Source organism: Accipiter gentilis, chromosome 6, assembly GCF_929443795.1.
Source record: "Accipiter gentilis chromosome 6, bAccGen1.1, whole genome shotgun sequence".
Taxonomy (NCBI): domain Eukaryota; kingdom Metazoa; phylum Chordata; class Aves; order Accipitriformes; family Accipitridae; genus Astur; species Astur gentilis.
This window is the reverse complement of record NC_064885.1, coordinates 8,033,642-8,054,376: the sequence shown is the minus strand read 5'-3', so window position 1 is coordinate 8,054,376 and position 20,735 is coordinate 8,033,642. Positions and strand designations below refer to the sequence as shown.

Sequence of the window (20,735 nt, the reverse complement as noted above, 5' to 3'; positions counted from 1 at the left end):
CAGACAAAGGAAGAGATATGAAAGCCAACACGCTACTCTTGCAAGGCCGCTCGACAGCAACAGCAGGAGCTCGAAACCCACTGGAAGCCTGGCTTTCCAGGGTGACTTCACTCCTGGTTACTTTACTCTTTTCTTTAAAAAAAAAAAAAAAAAAAAAAAAAAAAAAAAAAAAGCCTAACGAGAGGGAAGCAAGCCACCCAACAGGCCAGAAGCTCTGCAACCTCTGCAAAAACAGGTTCCTGCAGCAGGGTCAAAACTGCTGCTGCTGGGAAAATCCTCAGCGGCACTTCGCACTGAGAATGAGGAGCAGGAAACGCCGCGGGGTAAGCAAGTCTGGGGATGCAGGCAGGTGGGGGTGAACAGGAGTGCAGCAAGTCGTTACGACACAGGAGGAGTTCAAAGAACAGCACTGAGAGGAAAAAAAAAATAAAATAAAGCCTCCTAAGGGGTCATGTGTTATGACCCTAAGCTCCAGGACCACAGGTAAAAACAGTATCCACATCTATAGCCTGCGGATAACTGCCCCAGGATGTTGCTGGTGGCTCCATGGGGGGCAGGCAATCCAAGCAAGCTTTACACCCAACAAGCACACCCCAAGGAAGAGGGAGGACAGCCCATGTGGGACTCCACGCTGACAAAACCCAATTGCTACCTGTCTTCAGGCCAGCTGACTGCTGGCTTGAGTACCTCTGCCTCACACTGCTGCTATTTCTACCCCTGCTCTTGGGGTACTCCAGAAACTGTTAGGACTTGACTCAAACCATAAGGGCATTAACTGCCTGCTTGCTGCTAAAACTTCTGCTCGACAGCACAAAAGTCACATTTCTGCTCCTATCACACTCCCAGGCTGCTTTGTAAATTGTGCTGGTGCTTTCTGCACAGCGCTATGGTCAGACCATAACGAGACCTTGTGCTGGGGTGCAGTATCAGGGAAGACAGATCTGAGCTCCAGAGCTGCCATAAAGGCTGAGGCTCTCTCAAAGGCAGAATGTGCCAGACCAAGGAACGGCAGGACTCCCGTTTCTGCTGGGGAGCTGAAGTCATTGGGGACTGGAATGGCTTGCCTCAGCCCATGCAAGGGATGAGCAGCCAAGAAAGGTCCAGCACTTACCCCCAACCTGCTGCTTCAGCGGCCAGAGCAGCATCAAGCATCATGCTTATTGCAGAGCAGAACTTCCCAGTGACACCATCCAACAGACAACACCTCATCAGCACACCTAAAAAGCTACTAGCAGCCAGTGAAACACAGCAACCTCCCCCGTAAGAGCTGGGGTTGAACCCTAATGGCTCAACCATGAAGCCCAAGGATTCCTGTGGGACAAGGCCTTCCCCTGGCAGAAGTCAGGGCAGAAGGCGTCAGCAGAACCAAGGCGAGCTTCCCCAGCCAGGAATCAATGGGAAAGCAGACGCCAGGGCCAAAAGCAAACTCTAGTGATGACCGCTCCTATCCACAAAGCAAGTCCCGCCATGTTTTAGAAACACAAACCTATGGCCTCAACAAGTAGGCAATGTCAGGGGTGACCCCCTGAGCACAAGGAGGACTGGGGATGACACTGGGCTGGAAGTGAGATGGTGAGAGATGAACTACATTTAGAGATGAGTGCAAGGAACCTGCTCCCAGGAGAAAAGGGACTACCACAGGTAAAGCAAAGTGTCAGAAAGCCCAGCGGGACACATCTCAGAGGAGATTAAGCAAGCCTGCCTTTACTCCATTGACAGGTCAGAAGCTAAAAGCAGCACAGAGAGGACTTGAGGAGCTTGCAAGCTACCTGTGTTTTTAACGCCCCTAAACTGCAGTGGGGAGAAGAGCTTTTAGTATTCAATAGCAAGACCAAAACCGTGCACTTGGAAAACATCCCCCTTCCTCCAGGCTGGCAGGGAAACTGGCATTCCTCTCCAGGGTGGGCAAACAGCTGTGGTGAGAGGACAACTCCTGCTGCTCCCTTGCATTCACTCCCAGCTAATGTGCCTCAACCAGCAGCTGAAGCCTGCAGCTAATCCTGCCCATAAGATCCCCCTGCACAGCTGTCATTCCCCATTGGTGGGGATGCTGGTCCCGTTAACACTGGCTTCCTGTTATTCTCCCTGGCTTCCTTTGAAGAGCCTATTTGTCTGTCTGATAGCTAATGAGCAGAATACAACAGCCTATTTTTTGCTCTGTTTAAAGATTTTTTCATGGGGATGTTTCCTGCAGAGATTCTTTTCTCCAGCACATGACAAAGGTCAGCTGGCTGCTCACTCAGAAAGGTTCAAGTTTAAGGCAGAGCCCTGCAGAGAGAAAAAGCTTTGCTTAGAACTGAGCCATTGAAAGGGGATACGAGAGCATTTCCAATAGTCACGTTGCAGAACACACAGGTACTTGTGGAGGGAGGCTCACAGATCTGGCCACTCTGATCAGCATCCCTCCAAATCAGTGGGAAATGCTGCAGGAGAGACATGAAGTAGAATCAGCCTTTTTGTTATTAACGACTCAACCACAGATCTTGTCCAAGGAAAGATGAGATCACGCCAGTCAACCTCATTTCCAAAACTGTATTGGGCCTGCCCCCAAAAGATGACCAATTCCAAACCATCCTGCAACAGACAATATTTGCCAGGTGTTTTGACATCTTTCACAAGGGCCTAAAGAGATACAAGACCTTTGCAGAGAGACAGCTCCACTTGTGGAGGATGTCCCATTCACATTGGGACACATCTTTCACCCTCCCACAGGCCCTCTGCTCACCCTCACCAAACTGGGCCATTTCCTGACAAGGGACAGCCTGGGACTGCTGCCCATGTGTTGGAGCACTGGCTGAAAGGGCAAGAGGCTGGAAGGTTGCTTCACAAGTTAGGCATGAAGAAAACAAGAAACAGCTGCTGCTGACAGCTCTGGTGGTCCATGCTGCATTGCTCTAAGCCACAGCCTCAGCAGGGCTTCCAGGTGCTCAAACAGGCCATGCTGTGCAGACCTGCCAAGGCATCCAGCTAAGCAAGCTCCTCACCCAGGATGCTGCTAGAAAAACTAATCCTAAGGTCACCAAGTCAGAATAAAAACACGGATGCAGCTGTGATGACCACTTGCATTTGCTTCAACCACTTCCCTTTCCTGTAGGGATTGCCTGATCGTGCAGTTGATTCAAGATATTGTTCACTTATTGCTTAAATTGGCAAGAAACCAGCACACTGCCCATCTCTAAAGCTTGGAGTGATGCTTGACTGTGTCCTGAGGGGACGGGAGAGATGTTGGCAAAGGGGAAACCGATGCATGGAGAATTTTTCAAAGCAGCCATTCATTCAGGGTGTGTAATTTGGGATATCCCTGGATTTTCCAGAGATGAAGAGCACGCATTCCACCCCTGCCCCCTTTCTAAGCTACAGCTGCTCAGCACATCTGGAGCAAAAGAGGGTAGGAGTCATCTCAGCAAATTCTGAGCTGCTAGCCTCAGTGACCCCAAGAGACAAGATGAGAATGAAAATTAGGTCTCAATCCTGCTATTAAGCCCAGCCCACCCTTCCTCCCTGGGAGGAAGCAAGCCAGCCTCGTACAGCACAAGTGCAGGGAATATTCTGCTGCAGCATTACAGCGTTCTGCGGGGGCTGCAGGCTTTCGCAAAGCAGCTTGTGCAGGGCGGCATGCCAAGGTAAAGCAGCTGGCACTCCAGTTGCAGAGGGAACAAGGGATTCAAACGGGGGGGTCTGAATTGTAAAAAGGCCTTTTTATGCAAGTGGTCTTGAATGGATGTGGGTGGGGGCAGGAAGAAAGTTTCCAGCTCTGAGGGCTCTGGCTCACAAGCTCTGAGCTCCAGAGGTCCCGTGATGAGGCTCCTTAAGACATCACCGCCACCTGCCTGCACCCAGCCCTGCAGATTCACACCAGCCAACATCGATTTTCTCACATGCTAATATGCTGGGTGGCAGATAGCATCAGGAGAGAAGCAGACATGCCACCCCTCAAAGAACTGCCCCGCAGTGGCAGCAGACAGCAGAGCTTTGTAGGGCTCTCCTACACAGAACGAGGCCCCACTTATCTCCAAGCATACAAGCGGCCTCATCAAAACCCCAGCACGGGCAGGGAAGCTCCCTTACCTGTATCCTGCCGGAACTGTGTCAAGCTTGGGATGTCGATGACGTAGGGGGCCAAGACAGGATCCGCATGTCCCAAAGGGATGCTGCTGACAAGCCCCGACCCCGAACGCCGGCCCTTCTGCTGAGAGGCCTGAAAAACCTGTTCAATGTAGCTGCAGACATTGCCTCGGTAGGGCCTCCACCTGCCAAATTCATCCTGCCATTCCCACACCGCCACTGCTGTGGAGTTGCTGCTGTGCCCTGGGGCAGAACCGGGGAGACCGGATGGCCCAGCTGAACTGCTTCCTGCTCCCTGAGCTGCTGCCATGTTCCTCCCTGAGGTCTGGGCACGCCGCGATTGGAAGTGGCAGCTGCGCTGGCTGGCCTTACACCATTTTCTTTTGGGGGACCTGGAGCAAGAAACAAAGAGAGCACACGGAGCTGAGAATGATACCCCAAATCCACTCCACTCTGCATCCATACCACGCAAGCCATTTAAGAGAGGGAAACAAGCTCAGCCTTTCACAGAAGATGCTCACTATGCATTTTAGACTACATAGAAGTGGATCGGCCTCAAAACCCTCCGGCTGAGGGCAAATGAGGTACTACCGCCCACTCTCTGCCAATGCTAGCAACTTTTCTTGCTAACCTAGAGCAAAAACTCTTAGGTGAGACTCTGCTTCCTATGGTTTTGCAGGAGCTTGACCCTGGCTGGATGCCAGGTGCCCACCAAAGCTGCTCTGCCACTCCCCCCCCTCAGCTGGCCAGGGGAGAGAAAAGATAACGAAAGGCCCATGAGTCAAGATAAGGACAGGGAGAGATCACTCAGTAATTACTGTCACAGGCAAAACATACTCGACTTGGGGAAAATGAACTTAATTTATTACCAATCGACCAGAGTAGGGTAATGAGAAATAAAACCAAACCTTAAAACACCTTCCCCCCACCCCTCCCTTCTTCCCGGGCACAGCTTCACTGCTGATTTTCTCTACCTCCTCCCCCCCAGGCAGCACAGGGGGAAGGGGAATGGGGCTTGTGGTCAGTTCATCACACATTGTCTCTGCTGCTCCTTCCTCCTCAGGGTAAGGACTCATCACTCTTCCCCTGCTCCAGTGTGGGGTCCCTCACACTGGAGACAGTCCTCCACAAACTTCTCCAACGTGAATCCTTCCCATGGGGCTGCAGTTCTTCACGAACTGCTCTAGTGTGGGTCTCTTCCACGGGCTGCAGTCCTTCAGGAACAGACTGCTCCAGTGTGGATCCCCTGCAGGGTCACAAGTTCTGCCAGCAAACCTGCTCCAGCGTGGGCTCCTTTCTCCATGGGGCCACAGGTCCTGCCAGGAGCCTGCTCCAGTGTGGGCTTCCCACGGTGTCACAGCCTCCTTCAGGCATCTACCTGCTCCAGCATGGGGTCCTCCTTGGGCTGCAGGGGGACAGCCTGCCTCACCAGGGTCTTCCCCACGGGCTGCAGGGGAATCTCGGCTCTGGTGCCTGGAGCATCTCCTCCCCTTCCTTCTTCACTGACCTTGGTGTCTGCAGAGTTGTTTCTCTCACATGTTCTCATTCCTCTCTCCGGCTACAGTTTTTGTTCTGTGGCAACTTTTTTTCCCTTCTTAAATATGTTATCCCAGAGGCGCTACCACCATCGCTGATGGGCTTGGCCTTAGGCAGCGGCAGGTCCATCTTGGAGCCGGCTGGCATTGGCTCTGTTGGACACAGGAGAAGCTTCTAGCAGCTTCTCACAGAAGCCACCCCTGTAGCTGCCCCCACTACCAAAACCTTGCCACGCAAACCCAATAGAGGTTTGCAGCACCAGACACCACCAGAGTTGCTGCAGACCTGCGTTAGGCTGATCCGTAAGCCCTGACCCGAGTTCAGATGCTCACCAGCCAGGAGCATGCCAAGGCAAGCAGCCACTCCGCACCCCTCTCCACCTGTGCTCAGTGCCAGTCCTGGCAGCGTTACGCTGGCCACCCCAACGCGAGCTGCCAGCCTGTGAGCAGGAGCTCCCCAAGCACTCGTGCACATGAATGACTTGGTTACACAAGCAGTTTCCCAAGTCTTCTCACTGATCTGAGCTTCAGGGCTACAATGCCAGCTCCATTCAGGCTTCTGACCACTCAGTTTTGATCCAGGATCAGTTCCTTGACTCCTTCTGTGCAGCGTTATACATGCACACAAAGCCAGAAGACAATCCTTTACATATAGTCTGTAAATCACAGTAATGCATATGTTGAGCATGATCTGAGTGAAGAATGGATGGGAAGGAGTACAAAAGCACCAGGAGGAACACAGGGTGTAATAAACAGCCTGTGCTGAGGGCAGTGATTTAGCAGGTCCTCAAGACCGCAGTATACCTAGCTGCAGCTTCTCAGGTTGGAAAACAAGGAACAATGTGCATCAACAGAGACTCAAGACACTAAGAGATGATTTGGGGAAGAAGAGAGAATGGGGTAAGAGCCTTAAGACATCCAGCTAAAGACACAAAGGGCAGCGAGTAAATCCTAAGGACTCACAGAGACAAAAGATCACCATGACTCTTAGCCCCCAAGGGATGTAAAAATGCAGACCCAAAGCCATCACATGGTTGCCAAGCTGTCGAAGAGACACCAGAGGTGATATTTAGCATTCCTTGTCTGCTCTATCATTGCAAGGAATCCCGTCCAGACCATCTGGACACACTTGTCTTGGTGTCCAAACTCTGGATAACAACTTGGAGATCCCCCTGTTGGTGCTTGTGAACAGGTGGGTATGACTGTGAATGAGTGAAATTAATTTTGTTTTAAAACAAAGTCACCTTCTTCCTTCTAAGGTCTCATGTCACTGATTGCTCGCTTAACTCCCAGCAGTCAGCAGGGAGCTATGAGCTTCCTTCCCGTCAAATGGAAAAGTTCAGGTCTCCCAAGAGGCAGAGCAGCAGTGGGTGGCTTCCACTGGAGGATGCCATCTGCGCAGAGAATGACATCCCTGCTGGATGGGGGAAGATCCCACGCTCCGTGGAGCATCCCATCCATCATGCTTGTGTGGCTTGCTAGCTTAAAAAAGAAAGAGAAAAAGAGCGAGAGAAGAACAGACACGCCCACATGTCTGCATTTATAAGAGGAAAGCAACACTTTCTCCAGGAATTCACTGTAAATTAGTTTATGAGCTGCTCTGAGATTTTTACAGAACACCCCCAGCTCAACTGGTGTTCGTAACAAACTGCTCCAGATCAGCAAGTGAAGACCCTGGTCTCTCCAACTGATCTTTTCCATGTAATTTGTTCTCCCCTAATGCACCGAGGACAGTTATTATACTGCTGAAAACAGCAAATTAAAACTTGAGGTATCAAACCCAACACCTGCCTCTGCCAGTTCTTTTTACGGCAAGTTTCACACCAACACATCTCCTCCTCAGGGATCGCCAGCACATGTCCATGCTCACCTCGGACCACTGTGACCCAAAGCAGGGCTGCAGGGTTTTCTGTCATACCCACCTGCATTAGGTGCTCTAAACCCCAAATAGAGAACCAAGACCTTTGTCCCCCCTAAAGTTGTTGTTACCAAATATCCATCTGCACATTCAACAGCCCCAAGCGGAGCAGGAGAGCAGCAGGAGGCTGTTTGGAGGGAGTTGGCGATTCATTTTCCTTCCTTTCTGAAACACAGCGGCAGGAAATGGAAAAAAGAGGGCATCCCAGCAGAAAAGCCGCCTCCTTCACGTACCACCTTGCACTCACTGGGACACTAGCCGAGAACAGCTGGGTGACAAAAGCCTATTGCTCTCTCCCTCGGATGGCAGCGATGCTTTGAATCCTGGACCACACACAAAGGTACCCACACTGGCTGCACGTGAACGTCGCGTGCTCCGACATTCGCTTCCTCATCAGAATGGAAAAATATTTCCTGCTCTGGGACTGCTGGTCCAAAGGAGGAGCAAGGGGCGTATTTCAGCCTCCTGCCAGTTCTCACTGCTGAACGCCGCTCGAGCCAGCAGCTGTTTGCACGGATTGGGAAGCGAGGAATGTGGGAGAGCTTCAGTAAGCCAAAATTACACGAGTCCCTGAGCTAAGGCAAACAAGAGAAATAAAAGTCCTGAAGTTGCAGTTCCTTTCCCCTCTCCATGAATTCAGCAGTGCACAAACATTAAAAGCTGAGAAATTCAATACCAGAGCTGCTCGTACAGTTTTCAGCCTACCCCTTGGGCTGCTGTGTGTGTTACACCAAGGCAGAGAGGGTTTGGAGTAGAGAGCTAGCAGAGCTGCGTGCAGATGGCTGGCTGCGGCTTGGGATGTGTTACACATCCCACCTCACCAGCATTGCGTTTTGGATGCTAGCAGCAGTTCAGCTGCACCAGCTCCTTCACGCTGGCTCTGTCCTGGGAAGATTGGTAGCCCAGAGAGAGAAAGTAGCTACAGGTCTTTGCTAAAATCCCATGGACTATAACACTTCACCTCGAGCTTTGAAAGTGCCTTGAAAAGCTAAAAGTGATACCAACTCCTAAAAGCTATGTTTATTCAGCAAACAGTCCTGGCTCCAATCAGAAATCCTACGGGCCACCTTGCTGCAAATGAAAACAAAATCCTGACTACTTGAAGTGCAAACTTAAATATTCTGGCCGACAGCCCTCCACTTAAGAGGTAATTTGTAACATGGACTCAGATCTTGAATTTGGATTTGTTTGTTTGGATCTTTATGCCCCAGCACAACCTCTGAAACGTTTGCCCACACGGCTTTAATCAGGGAAAGGGAAAGAACTGGGTGCATTTCGGTTGTGTTTCCCAGCAGATTCACTCCCTGCTCCTCAAGATCCAGCAAATGGTGGTGAGAAAGCTGGGGAGGGGCAGGTGGGAATTAAAGCGTTTGAAAGACATGTTTAATTCTCAAGCCTGCTCTACTTCCAGAAAGCAGAGTTTTCTTTCACTTTAAATGTAGGATCTTAAAATTCACGGGTCCGAGATGATTTCTAAAAACACCGAGTCCCTTTTTAAGTCTCTGAACTGAAATTGCCAGTGCTGACAAAAGTTTAAATGGTATGCTGGCTTGTACCTGGAAAAGAAGGGGCCTCAGGAGCCCTTGAGCTGGGCTGCATGAAAAAAAAATAATAAAAAAAAAAAAATCACCAGATTGGCAAAACAGAGACTTTTCAGCAGGTTGTTCAGAAAAGAGGGTGCCCAGGAGGGATTTGTTAAGCACCACTAACACCACATGAGATATGGGACTGGAAGGTCTACAAAGAGCCCATGGGAAAAGATTACACACAGATTAGGAGAGCACATAAAGCACTGTGAGGGAGTAGGGCTGTAATAAGCCCGTGACCCTGCGCAGGGTGCACGACTGGAGCAGCATTACAGGTGCCCTGTGCCACCCTGACCCCAAATCACCCAGGCAGAGCCCCTGCAGCACACCCCCCCCCCCCCCCCCCCCCATCGCCTGATCTGCACTTCTGGGCCCAGCACAACCTGAACCGTGAACACAGTGATGCAACAGGGTTTGAAGCTTTTGCCAGGTAACTCACATCTAAACACATCTTCCCATACACAAGCAGCCAGCACCGACTAGCACACAGCTAGCAACAACCCAGGAGTAAGAATAGAGCAAGGCGGTAGAGAGGAGATCGCAGTAATAACTCCAACCACGCAGATCGATCTGCCCTTGACACAGTCCTGCCTTCTTCCAGCCTTTGCTGATCCTCACAGCACAAGGTGGCTGGGTTGACAACCAAAAGGGCAGAAGAAATAAAACCCGACCGCTCCAAACCTGGACTCCTTCCATTCAAAACAAGCTTCAAGAGAGTTCCCTTCGGAGAAGAAAATAAAGACCGCAACTGAAGCAGAACAAAGCGTTTGCTTATCAGCTAGGCAGAGGGCTTATTTCAGGCATGAATGAACAGGACAGCCGAGACAGGGAGAAGAGGGCAGGTACACCTGAACACAGGATCACCCCAAACCCGGCCCCCCACTCGCTCCCTCCAGGGTCCTTCTGGGCACCGAGGCAAATTATTTATTTGTGGGGAGGCCGTTTACTTGTGGGGGTGCAAACCTGGCGAGATCTGGAGGGCTCCTCCAGCTTCCCAAAAGCTTCAGCTAGCACCAGGAGGGCTCTTCGCCTGCTTTTAGCCGGCCGGCCGGCCCGGATTGCCGGGAAGGGCAAAGCCAAGTCCCGCCGAGGGCAGCCGGTGACCCGGGGCCAGCCTGGCCGCTCGCCGGGCCACCGGAGAGTTTCAAGCCGACCCCGGCAGTTCTCAGCGGCACCGACAGACCCACCGGAGCCGAGGCAGCCGGACGCCTGCGGGCTTCGACACGGCACCCCCCGGCTTCAAGCACCCGCTTACCCCGGGGTAAAACCTCCCTCACGGGCCCACCCCGAGCTCCGCAGGGTTTGTCCGGGCGGCACCGATCCCCCCTCCCCAACCTCTCCGGGGAGCGAAGGAGCGGCCGGGGCCTGGTGCAGCGGCCCGGGCAGGGGCAGCGCTGGGCCCGGGGCGGCCGCGCGTCGGTACCGGTCGCTCGGAGCCGTGACGGCCCCGGGGGAGGTCCCTCACGGACGGCCCGGGCCCTCCGCGAGAGACGGAGGGAGCTGCCGGCGCTGCCCGACCCCCCGACCCGACCCACTGCCCGGCCCGGCCCCGCCGCGCCCCTCACCCCGAGTCCCGGCGGCAGCGATCGCTGCGGGGCTGCCGCTTCCCGGCCCGCGGCGGCAGGAGGCAACGCGCATGCGCCCGCGCGGCCGCCTGGGGGATGTAGTGCGGGGGGCGGGGCCGGCAGCGGCCGGAGTGGGCGGGGCGAGAGCGTGAGTGACAGGAGGGGCGGGGCATGGCGGGCGTGGGTGGTACTGGGTGGGCGTGATAGCGGGAGTGGGGGACTGGGTGGGTGCGAGAGCCTTACGGGGGGGGGGGTGTGTGTGTGTGTGTGTGTGTGTGTGATACTGGGTGGAAGTGAGCGTGATACCGGGTGTGAGTGTGACGCTGTGCGTGTGAGCGTGTGTCCTGGGTGCGTGGGATACCGGGCGGGAGCGTGGGATACCGGGTGGGAGGAGTGTGATACTGTGGGTGTGAGATACTCCGGGTGTGTGATACTGGGTGTGCGATACTGGGGATGAGTGTGATGCTGGGGGTAAGCGTGATACCATGCACGTGAGCGTGTGTCATACTGGGCGTGCGAGATGCCGTGCGCGTGGTGCTGGGTGAGCGTGTGTTACTGCACGTGCGTTGAGTGTGATACTGGGGGTGAGTGTGATACCGGGTGTGTGATACTGGGTGTACGGGAGTGTGCTGCTGGGAGTGTGCGATGTGTGCGTGTCTAATGCCGGTCGTGTGAGATACTGCGTGCGCGTGTGAGTGTGATACGGTGCGAGTGCACGCGTGTGTGTTACTGCACGTGCGCGGTGTGATGCTGGGGGTGAGTGTGATACTCTGTGTGCGAGCGTGAGCCTCTGTGTGCAAGCGCGAGCACGCGCGCGTATCACACTCTGTGCGTGTGATACGCTGTGAGTGTGCGCTACCACGTGCGCGAGATACTCTGTGTGTAAGCGTGATACTCGGGGGGGTGGGGGGGGTGATACCGTGCAAGTGTGATACTGTGTGAGTGTGGTACTGCGCGTGCAAGTGATACTCGGTGCGAGTGCGAGCACGTGTGTGACCCCAGGGGCGTACGACACTATGGATGTGTGATACTCTGTGTTTCTGGGTGTCAGTGCGTGAGGTACTGTACGCGCCTGACTGTTTATGAGCGTGCGAGCGTGCGTGGCAGGCTGTGTGCTTGTGTGTGAGAGCAGAAGTGCGTGTGAGGTGGCGAGGGGCTGCGTGTGCACCCCTGTGAGCACCCCCTGCCTCCCCCAGGAGCTGGGGACAGAGCCGTGCCGCCCGTGCCCCTCGCACACCCAGCGTGCCCCCGCACACCTCCCCACACCCAAGGGGGACAGAGCTTTGCTCGGTGGCACTGCGGGGACCCCGTCACCCCTTGTCCAACCAAGGGGACAGACACCCGCCATCCCGGCGGCCGTGGGGACCGTTGCGCAGGGCCCTCGGGGAGACACACGGGTGCCCGTCAGCCCCGTGTCCCCCTTCAACTCTTTAAATCCACGGCAGCCCCCCAGGACCCGGGCTGGAGGAGAAGCCTGCCAGCACAGGAGATGCCCGGCGGCTGCCTGCCTGCTGCTGGGAAAGCCATGGAAAAAGAGAGGAACCTGCTGGATTAAAGGACTTTTAGAATATACTTTTAGCATAAAAGCAGAGCAACAAAGGGAGAAAGAGATTTCTGGCTTTCAAAGGTCTGAAAATGGAGAGAAGCGCAGGGAGGTTGTCGTTTCTCTGCCGAAAATCCTGGGGCAACCTGAACCACGTGCTTTGCAGGGATGATGCAGGGTTAGAAGGAGAGAGCAGGAGCTAACACGGCCTTGCCTTTCCTTGCTTTGCAGCTTTGAAGATCTTTTTATTTTGATGCTTTTTGTCAAAATCTATTTTTTTTTTTTTTTTTTTTTTGCTCATACCCAACAACAGAGGTGTTGATGCTGATGCTCAGCGATCGATACCCAGCCCCTGCTCTCCCTCGTGCCCTGAATGGCTCTGGTCCCGCTCTGCTCCCACTCTGCTCCCGCTTTGGGTTCCTTCTGTCTTGTATCGCTCCTCCGCTGGGGCTTCTGTGCGGAGCAAGGCAGAGCAGAGCAGGGAGCAGCGTGTGTCCCCTCCAGAGCGGAGTACGGGCCGTGGGTGTCCCCAGGATGGGTGACACTGGGGTCTTCTCCTGCCACCGGTTCTGCAGCATCTTGGGTCCAGGATACAGAATTTGCTCCTTTCAGAGAAACACTAGGCATACTTACACTCCCGGTGTTGTTACCTCTATCCCTGTGGTTCAGCAGAGGCTGTGACATCTACGTCTCGTTAGAGGTGCGGTCTCTAACGAAGCTTAATGCTTCTGGATGTCGTCTGTGGGAGCTGCTTTCTAGACACTGACTCATCCCGTCGAAGGTGGCGTGGGAATCCTGGGGGGGCTGTGACCACCCGGAGCCAGATTCGGCCAGGGATTGATCGGCTGCTCAGCTACGGCCTTGAGGAGAGTTATTTTCAGTTTCATTTACATTCATGTGAATGTAAATGTAAAAAACCCCTGGAGATTACTGCCGTGGTTGTTATTTGAGCACAGGATGAGGATTGTTAAATAAAATACATGTGTGCAGCAGATATCTCTAACAATAGAGCGCTGCTTCCTTCCAGCTGCCTGCTTCATCTCGATCAGACCCCTTGCAAGACATATGTGTTGATTTAGAGATGACGTTAATTCTGGAACACCTTGCAGGTAGGCAAATTACTTCTTAATACCGTGTCAGATGTAGGTCAGACCCCACCTGGGCTTTTCTCTTGATGGGTGCTTGTCCTGGTTTCGGCTGGGATAGAGTTAATTTTCTTCCTAGTAGCTGGTACAGTGTTACGTTTTGGATTCAGTATGAGAAGAATGTTGCTATCACACTGATGTTTTCAGTTGTTGCTAGGTAGTGTTTGTACTAAGTCAAGCATTTTTCAGCTTCTCATGCCCAGCCAGCAAGAAGGCTGGAGGGGCATAAGAAGTTGGGAGGGGACACAGCCAGGACAGCTGACCCAAACTGGCCAAAGGGGTGTTCCATACCATATGATGTCCTGCCCAGTATATAAACTGGGGGGAGTTGTCCTGGGTGGGGATTGCTGCTCGGGAACTAACTGGGCATCAGTTGGCGAGTAGTGAGCAATTGCATTGCACTTCACTTTTTTTGTATATTTCATTCCTTTTATTATTATTATTATTATTGTAATTTTATTATTGTTGTTGTTGTTATTTTCTTCCTTTGTGTTTATTAAACTGTTCTTATCTCAACCCATGAGTTTTACTTTTTTTTCCCCCCGATTCTCTCCCCCGTGCCACTGGGTCGGGGGGACGTGAGTGAGCGGCTGTGTGGTGCTTAGTTACTGGCTGGGGTTAAACCATGACAAAGCTTCAGCAGCTGATGTCAAAACCACGACCAAGACATTTCAAAGTCAGGAAGCATTCGCCAGTCCTTATCAAATGACTTTAAACTTCCCCAGACTTTACACCCAGCCAAACTGATTCACCCTCGATGTGCTGTGATACACCTCCTCCAGAGGTGCTCCGCAAGGCTTATAAAAATAAAGTACATTATGCTTGAAAGCAATAATGATAGCAAAAATACCATATGGAACCAGCTTACACCATAGGCATGGAGGGATATTATAAAACTCTGCTTCCTGGGTTAAATACAGGGGACTCATCTTTACAGAGCTGATATAGGGTCAATTTTCTGCTTACAGAAAACGTATAGCACCAAGCACATAACCATTGCAGCTGCGGTAAAAATCCTTCGGAGCTGTATCTCCCTGCAGTTCAGGCTCATATGCAAATGCCCATGGATTTCTCTGTGCCAGGATGGATGAGGCTGTCACATGCTTAAGTTCAAAATACTCACAAAGTACTAATAATTGCCAAATGTGATTGATAGCCTGCTTGTAATGTGTCTGTTTAAGCAATAAGTTTCACATTTACAACTCAGGTGCTTAGAATTCCCGTCTCCTCCGGCTGTAATTAGGAACCAAAGAGCGATGCGAAGGTTTTTTTTCTTTCTACCTCAATACACCCAAGCCTGAAAAATAGATAGTTACACTTTATAAAGCTGTGCTGGGAGCAGATTCTGATTCCTGTGGTCACATGGGTGGAGAAGCATTAAATATCCCCTGATCCTAAACAGGAAAAGTTTTCAGGGAGAATCAAGGGTGGTGAAGAACAGATTATATCAAGCCTGGCAGAGCTACACGGCATGGCTGGAAGATGAGGAGATGCTGCAAGTCAGGAGCAAGGAGTCCTGGCTGATGAGGGAACCTGGGTGAGGGCTTTGGACAATACTACGGGGTGAGAAGGGTGTTGGAGATAAGGGCTGCAGGGTGTCTACAGGGTTGTGAAAGAGCAGAGGTGCACTGGGTGTAGTTACCAGGAGAAGGGAAGGGCTGTACAATGGGGATAAACCAGCCAGGTGGCAGCTGAGCTGTGGGAAGAATCTAGAAGTGCGTTGGATTTATTTTCTTCTTATAATTATATTTTGTTATTTATTTTTGAGCAGGGATTGATGAACTGATCTGGTAGGACATCTTGGACCATGGTACGTGGAAGGCTCTGCGAGGCATGGTAGATGGCTAAGGTGTCTCATCTCAGCAATACGAGTGCTTTGCTGGACCTCAGTCATCTTCTTCTCATACCTCTCTCCCACTTGGCCAAGCCACAGCTGTATGCCATGATGGTCCAACAGCCTGGAAGAGGTTACTGAGGCATCACGTACAACACGAACCCTGGGTCTGATGAACAGCTGAGCCCATCAGACCCTGCCGCACAAATTCCTTCAACTGTTTTGTGTGAGGGTGGCTGCAAAGATGCTCGATGCTCTTTGAGCATGAAAGGTGAACCTCAGTGTCCAGTTCTCCTTATGGACCCCATTTACTATTTACGGGGTTGCAGACCTCATAGTCCTCACTGCCTGCAAAAATCTTTTATATGATTGTTGATATGATTTTTACCCTAATGAACCACAGAGTTTAACACAGTCCCTTATGCTTTTTTTCAGCTAGATCCCTTCTTTACTCGCCCTCACGCACTGAAACAACCTTCTCTGCATGCTCCCCAAATCAGTATGCCAAGCAGCGAGTCCTCCAGCATGGGATCACCTTCTGTCTGAGCCGTCCGCACACCAGAGTAACTAGCCAAATATTTGTCTTCTCCCTGTTTCTTTTCTTGCAGCAAGGCTGGAAGGCTGTTGAATTAATTTCTCCATGGCTGCTCCGTCTCACGTGTTTTTGACTCAAGGTCCTACACTAATGTGCACAAAACCTGATGCCTGAGGCTCTGTTAAATTGCCAGGGTTAGCCTCGTGCTCCGGGGAATAGCCCGGCCACTTAGAAAACTGTCTGTCCAAGCTATGCTGGGATTGCTGCAGCACTCTGAATTCACAGCCCACTTGATTTCAGATTAATTTCCCCAAGCAGACAAACCCGAAGTGACAGGAATTAGGAAGAAATTCCTCTGCAGGCAGAGGATAATAGGTGAAATTTCGTTTCATTCTCCTCTGCAGCAGCTGCTGCCAGTCCCTGCCAGGGACCGATTAGACAAAGCAGAGATGGGATCTGTTACGGCCATCCCGCTCTTACTGGGTGACCTTGCTCTTCGACACCTGGGATTTAGCTGCTGAAGGGGACACGTTCCCGGTCCCTGCTGGTGGTGGGAGATTCCCCGTGAGCTCTGCTAAGCAATCTGTGCCCCACTGCCTGCCTTCTCCAGGGAAATCATGGAATCACGAATGGTTTGGGTTGGAAGGCACCTTTGAAGACCATCTAGTCCAATCCCCGGCAGGATCCCAGGCAGGGACGTATTCTACCAGATCAGGTTGCTCCAAGCCCCATCCAAGCTGACTGTATTGGTTTTGTCTGGCAAGGTTTTGGTAGCGGGGAGGGGGGGGGGGGGGGGTTACAGGGGTGGCTTTTGTAAGAAGCTGCTGGAAGCTTCCCCTGTGTTTGAGAGAGACCGAGCCCATACCAGCCGGCTCTAAGATGGACCTGCTGCCGGCCAAGACCAAGCCAATCAGTGATAGTGGTAACACCTCTGTGATAACATTTTTAAGAAGGAAAAAAAAGTTGGGACAGGGAGAAACAGCCACCGGAGTGAGGAGTGAGAACATGTCAGAGAAACAACCCTGTGGACACCAAGGTCAGTGAAGAAGGAGGGGGAGGAGATGCTCCAGGCGCCGGAGCAGAGATTCCCCTGCAGCCTGTGGGGAAGACCCTGGTGAGGCAGGCTGTCCCCCTGCAGCCCAGGGAGGTCCACGGTGGAGCAGATCTCCACCTGCAGCCCGGGGAGGACCCCACGCCAGAGCAGGGGGATGCCCGACGGAGGCTGTGACCCTGTGGGAACCCCGCGCTGGAGCAGGTTCCTGGCAGGACCTGTGGACCTGTGGAGAGAGGAGCCCATGGAGCAGGTTTTCTGGCAGGACTTGTGACCCTGTGTGGGACCCACGCTGGAGCAGTGTGCTCCTGAAGGACTGCACACCGTGGAATGGACCCATGCTGGAGCAGTTCGTGAAGAGCTGCAGCCCGTGGGAATGGCCCACGTTGGAGGAGTTCGTGGAGGACTGTCTCCCGTGGGTGGGGCCCCACGCTGGAGCAGGGGAAGAGTGTGATCAGCCCTTACCCTGAGGAGGTGAAGCGGCAGAAAATAACGTGTGATGACCATAAACCCCATTCCTGTCCCTCTGTGCCGCTGGGGAGGCTTGGCGGTGAAATCCAGGAGTGAAGTTGTGCCCGGGAAGAAGGGAGGGGTGGTGGGAAGGTGTTCTGAGATTTCGTTTTATTTCTCATTACCTTGCTCTGGTTGATTTGTAATAAATTGAGTTAATTTTCCCAAATTGAGTCTGTTTTGCCCGTGATGATAATTAGTGAATGATCTCTCCTGTCCTTATCTCGACCTGCAAGCTTTTTGTTGTATTTTTCTCTCCCCTGTCCAGCTGAGGATGGGGGAGTGATAGAACGGCTTTGGTGGGGACCTGGTGTTCAGCCAGGGTCAACCCATCTCACTGACCTTGAACACTTCCAATGATGGGGCATGCACAGCTTCTCTCCGCAACCTGTTTGCCTGTCTCACCACCCTCATCGTCAAACATTTCTTCCTTATGTCTCATCGAAATTTACCCTCTTTCAGTTCCAAACCCCTGTCCCTTGTCCTGTCACTACAGACCCTAGGAAAAAGTCTCTGCCTTTGCAAAATCCAGCCAAGAAACCGCCGGCACCGAGTCCTCTGGGTCGTGTGAGCATCTTGCCCGCTCTGGCCATCCCTACCTCGCCATTAATGCTAATTAGAGACAGCCCTCTCCCTGCTCAGCCCCTCCGTGGTTCTCCCCCCCCTCTGCCTTACACCCTCTTTGCCCATTGCTTTGACCCCCCCAGGAGCAGGCAGGTCCCTGGGACTGGCACCAGTGGAGCTTCGCTCTCTGCCCAAACCCAGCCCTTCTCCCAGCTGCCTTCTTGCTGAAAATGCGTGCCACCTAGTGCACACTCAGCCGTCTGGCAGCCCAAAATGCCATCCCTCCCTCCGGAGGTGTTCTGGCTCAATCTGGCCCAGATGGACCTTTAAAGGTCCCTCCCTTCCAACCCAAACCATTCGATGACTCTTAAGTGTCAGGCTCAGAGGCGGCATCTCCATCCCACGCGGGTTTCTGCACCGGCAGGCAGCCCTATCCGTCCCGTCTGTCTTGGCAGTCTGTCTGTCTGTCTGTCTGTCCCCAGGTCACCACTCCTCAGTCACGCTCTTCGGCACCGTTCCAGCTCTCTGGACTTTATTTAAAAGCACTTAAGCTGCGGCTGCAGCAGTCCCATCTAACACCAGTAATGCTTCAGCAGAAGCGGGCTGCCCGTATTCCCTGGTGCTGGCAGACACGGGCAGAGAAGCCAGTGAGTACTGGTCCCCACGGACACGTCCCCATGGACATTTTGGGTTGTTGTCCCATAGGACCCTGCTGCTGGGAGCCCAGTGGAGGGTGAGGTTTCACCCCAGAGAAGCAATGTCAAGAGAGGGAACGCAGAAAAGTGAGGGTATAGCCTAAAGCTAATGGTCCACAGCGAATGCCTTTGCTGTGACTGACCTGGGGGACCAAGGGGGGACCCAGCTCCCCGTTTCCCATCCCCTTTTCCACGCTATGATCCGTGCCTGCTCCTCTGCAGCTCTGGATGCCGCCTGGAGCTCACGGCATGGGTCGGCTGCCCTCCGCAGAGACGCCTGTCAGCACCGTGTCCTTGGGCTGCTCTTTCTCACCTGGCTGGGGTGGTTTCTGCAGCACGTCGGTCAGGAAGCAGATTACGGGGAGGAACAAAGGTGATTTTGTCTGGGGAGGGGATGGGTACCTCTCCCCGAGCTCCAGCTTGCTGCAGACGAAGGCAACGCTGAGCAGCTCTGGGGGCTGCAGCTGCCCCTTCCTCATCCCTGCCCTTCCTTCAGCACTTAGCAGGTGCCAGAAAATACGTTAAAATTAGCACTTGGGTTACCAAATAGCACAGAGGTGTGCTAGGACCACAGCTCCAGCTGCACCGAGGCAGGGCTCGACACCAGGACAGGGGAACCAAAATGCTCTTGTACTGTGCTTACATCTTTCCCTTCTCCTAAGGCTGCTGGACACCGGCTGGTTTGGGGTGTGAGAGCTCCTCTCCTGGGACCCCACATCGGGGAGTCCCATCCGCTGCTGGGGCCCTGGAGCAGCAGGAGGAGCAGAGGAAGGCATGGAAGGAGGGAGGCTCCATCCCGCTGCAGGTGCAGCATCCTTCATGCCAGTGCTCACCAAAATGCAGGCAGCAGCAGGAAGGAAACCCATAAATACCCGGTGATTTAGCTCAGCAATCAGCAGGGGAAACCTGTAGTTCATTATAAGCTGGCTAACGGCTCACAACGGCAACTGGTGTCCTGAGGAACAGCTCAGTCTCGTGCTTTCCTCCGGCCAGCAGAAAGATATCTTTTGTTTTAGCTTGCGGCACTTTTATATTGCACCAGGCCCTTCTTCTAAATCACCAACATATATCCTGGCAATGGCATAGTACGCACAGATGAGTTTATCTCCTCTCTGTATTTTCCCAGCTAATTGAAAAGGGAAACCTTTTTTTTATTGTTATTTTTCTGGAGGCTCTGTGTTTTCTGCAGATTTGTGAGCCACTTGTTCTCCCCAGCTTCCACCCCTGACCGAGCTGCCACCATAAAAGAGATCTGGTGACAGCTGCTGTAGATGCCATCCACCCTGCCACCGTAGGATGCTGTGGCAGATGCTGCTCGTGGTGCGTGTCAGATGCTGAGTGGATGTGGGCACGGCCCTGCTCAGCCCCGACCCCTCCAGAAGCCGCTCTCCCGTGAGCATCACCGATGTCCCTGAGTGACTAGGCAGCAGGACCATCACGAAGGACAAAAAGAGCTTTTTCTCCTGGCGAACAAGAGAACAGTCTTGCTGCCCTGTGGAATTTTATAATTAGCCTTTCTTATGTTGTGGCTGTTCCTTGAATAAGGCTGGCTGTGTTTTCTCTTCCTCGGAACAGCGTGAGCCCGTAGCCTGATACTGCCAAGCCACTCAAAGCACATGCAGTAATGATGTAGACATGGAAAACGTCTGCTGGATGGAGCTGCTCAAATGGAGATTGGAGATGCTGCTCAAATGGCCCAAGAAATCATGGACAGGGTGGAGAGCATCTTTGGGCTGCTGACCTTGGCCCTGCCCATTTGCATTTGGGGAGGCTTTTGTTCCTGGTGTTCAAAGTCTGGATCCGGATCGATGCTGGAGTTGATGATTTCCAGTCCACGAGCCCTGGCAGCTAGCCAGGACAGCAGAGAGTTTGTCAAAGTTTAGGCAAAACAGACTTAAAAGGCACCTTTGAAACTTGCAGTTGTGAGCTGGCTAATTAGAACTTTGCTGCTATTGGGAAATAAAAAGTAAATGCCTAATTGCTAATTACTGAATCCCTACAAGAAAGTAATGGCAGATGGGTAACCGTGCAGTTAGAGACAGTTGTAACCAGAGCCTGCTTTGTACTGAGTTAAAACATGAAGCCCAGGCTTTTAAGGGCATTTAAGGGTCTGGGCTTTGTGTAGGATCAAACGAGCAATCCAGCAGCAAGAGCAACGAGGCAACTGCTGCCTCCTGTGAAAGTGAGGG

The 20,735-nt window shown here is 52.8% G+C and overlaps 1 protein-coding gene across 7 annotated transcripts in view; it reads right to left on the bottom strand.

The window, feature by feature from the left end:
* Positions 1-10,733, bottom strand: part of DTX2 (deltex E3 ubiquitin ligase 2) — a 41,584-nt gene extending 30,851 nt beyond the window's left edge. For 3 of the 7 annotated variants that reach the window (XM_049802794.1, XM_049802795.1, XM_049802798.1), the window contains exons 1-2: positions 7,590-9,355; positions 4,069-4,457 (exon numbers count right to left, since the gene is read on the bottom strand). In XM_049802794.1, the coding sequence (XP_049658751.1) occupies positions 4,069-4,457; positions 7,590-7,600 (400 nt within the window). In that variant the 5' untranslated portion in view covers positions 7,601-9,355. The other 4 variants (XM_049802796.1, XM_049802792.1, XM_049802799.1 and 1 more) reach the window with 4 other exon arrangements.
* Between the last annotated feature and the right edge of the window lie 10,002 nt (positions 10,734-20,735).